The sequence below is a fragment of the Branchiostoma belcheri genome, unplaced genomic scaffold (assembly GCF_001625305.1).
Source record: "Branchiostoma belcheri isolate BF01 breed outbred unplaced genomic scaffold, Haploidv18h27 scaffold121, whole genome shotgun sequence".
Taxonomy (NCBI): domain Eukaryota; kingdom Metazoa; phylum Chordata; class Leptocardii; order Amphioxiformes; family Branchiostomatidae; genus Branchiostoma; species Branchiostoma belcheri.
In genome coordinates, this window is record NW_017802614.1 from 881,882 (window position 1) to 884,537 (window position 2,656).

The 2,656-nt window shown below is 41.7% G+C and overlaps 1 protein-coding gene across 1 annotated transcript in view; it reads right to left on the minus strand.

Moving 5' to 3' along the window:
• LOC109463007 (nose resistant to fluoxetine protein 6-like) overlaps positions 1–1,038 on the minus strand; it is an 8,870-nt gene extending 7,832 nt beyond the window's left edge. The window contains exon 1 of the mRNA XM_019759654.1: positions 1,023–1,038. Coding sequence (XP_019615213.1) covers positions 1,023–1,038 — 16 coding nt within the window. The remainder of the gene's footprint in view (positions 1–1,022) is intronic.
• Between the last annotated feature and the right edge of the window lie 1,618 nt (positions 1,039–2,656).

A 2,656-nucleotide genomic window follows, 5' to 3' on the forward strand; every position in this document is an offset into this window, starting at 1 on the left:
ATTAGTATCTGTTGATGTTCTGCCTGCCATAGGTTACATACATTACATGTATTAAAGTAGTATAATGTAAAACACTGTAATTATAGAATTTCCTCATTAATTATGCAAATAAAGTCCTCCTTTGCATAATTTGCATTTAATCATGTACATCTCTCTCTCAGCTACCTACACACCAAAAATTATGAAAATATGTTGTTCCTATCTGGATTTATTGGTTTTTAAACATTTCGCCAGAAAGTGCCCTGCAGTTCCAGAACAAGCTGCTAGGGGGACTAAACTCACACTTATTATTCCTGACATGAAAAGCATTCTGTCACCAAAACATCAAGACCATAGCATGTTCAGGACAAAAGATACAAAAACCGGAAGTTATGCTGCAGTACCAAGGTCATCCACCAGGAGGCCCATATTTGACCTTGACGTTTGTCTTCCTAAGACTTACCAACATACCAAATATCATCATAATCCATAAAGGCGTTCTGAAGTTATGCTGACCACAAAGCTGCGGAAACACACACGGACATACATACATACATACATACATACAGACACGCCAAAAACAATACCTCCATAAACCGAGCTTCATGATATTCAGTAATGTTTTAAACAGGCTTTAGCTGCACAACCTGAGAACGAGGAACGTGTCTACTGCCATATCGAAGCAGTCGAGGACAAAGAACCACCATTCCCGACGTCGAGCCTCGAATTCCGCCCTGTTGGCTGAAGGGAAACTTTGTCACGTTCGGAAATGTCTCTCCTATAGAATCTACTTCATTTCACGTACTTTCATATCTATTCATTATCTATCCAAAAGAACTGTAGATGGCCGCTATATATGGCCCATTGGACATTGCCGTTTGCCTGCAAATGTTTTCTATCAATACAAATGCTGGTTTTACAGCATCAAATGTCAGTCCTGAAGCTTGACTTGCCTTAACAAACTACATGTACCACCTAGAGCAACTATGTCCTGATCAACTTTTGTTCAACTTCAGTTCTACGAAAGACTGTGAAATACTTACCAAACTGAGCGACCATGTCCACGTGGCCATAAATGATCCATAGACAACTCAAGACACGGATACCATGAAGCGCCGGGAGTTCACCAGGACGCTGGTGGGTGTCAAACACTTTCTTTGTGTTTGAGTACAGCGAGAAACACATGAGAAAGCGGCCACATTTGGCTAGAGAGGGAACAAGCACGAAATAAGTAATTTGCATTACATGCTGCGTTAAATCATAACAGATTTGTCTGCTTTGTATTGTTTGGATTGCATATATCTATTTGTTATTTTTATGAAGTATTACACATTTGTTGATTATCTTTATGTTCGATGGCGACTCTTAGGCCGTGTCATGTTATGTGAAGTCACCCAAGGCGCTTTACATGTGGTTTACCCCGAACCCGGTTTCAAGTGGCTCCATCTGAACGCTCCAAATCACATTGAAAGCGCCTCGATCCCAAACCACTTCTATAGGTGGTTTCGAATCGGTTTTCCCGCATCGCGATTTGCGTCTGAACGCAATGTGATTTCAATGTGACTTCATTTGGTCATGGAGTACGGGGTGATATTTCTTTATTTAAATGCAATACCAAATTGTACGTGTCAGCAACTTAAAGAGTAGTAAATAGTCAAATAATGTGTCCGTTCTAGGAAGAGCTTCACCGCCTCTGGTGGGAACACCTGTTAACCGCCGAAATGAGTCCTTAGCATGGTTCACAGAATTTATCATAGCGCAGTCAGAATCGGGAAAGCCAGGCTAAAATATATGTCGTTGTAATCCTTACAAGTCAGGGAACCTCGGAAAGTTTACTTGAAGATCACACTTGTACACATAAACGAGCTTTGTAGCGTCAAAATTGACTCATTTCCATTTTTCGGGGAGGTTTCCGCCATTGGATTTCCGTCAAAATACGCACCCTATGGGGGTTTCGCGGTATCTGGTTGCATCTGTTTCCGGGTCACGTCCAGCGATGTCATTACCCGGCGAAGGGCCGCTGCCAAGCCAAGGGCAGTGTACTGCGCAATACTCACCCTTTCGGGAAAGAATGCTCAAGATTTATATATATGGCTCTTTTGCTTCAACTGAACGAGCCACTGACATGTATGCACATGTGTAAAAACGAGTACGCTAGCAATCATTCGATAGCCGATACATTTTGCCTGTATCGTTGCAAACACGTCGACGACAACACGACTTTCACCTGAATCACATTGCGCCCCGAAAATTACCTAATTTTAACCAAAATTGTTGTTAGACAGCATGAAGACAGTCCGACTTTGAAAATCTCAATCGTTGCAAAATCGTCTCCCGTGTAAATAATTGCAATCATACAGGTAAAAGTCAGGCTTCTTCGGAGTGCATAGAAGTGTATAAATATTGTCGCCCAGCCCATATAGGCTGATAGGACACCATGCATGAGTACGTGGGATACAGAAATCACATGATTTAAACATAAGTATAAAATAATCATCAACTAGAAAGGTGACCTTTGCAAAGCCGTTACGGTTTCACAACTTCTTCCAAAAAATCCTTCACCCTTTGGCGAGTACTCTTTCTCGCAAAGGCGATTAAGGTCAGCCCTCCGCGTGTATCATATAAATGATACACGCAAAAGTCGGGTCGTCTTCGAAGTACCTTATGTATCATTTCA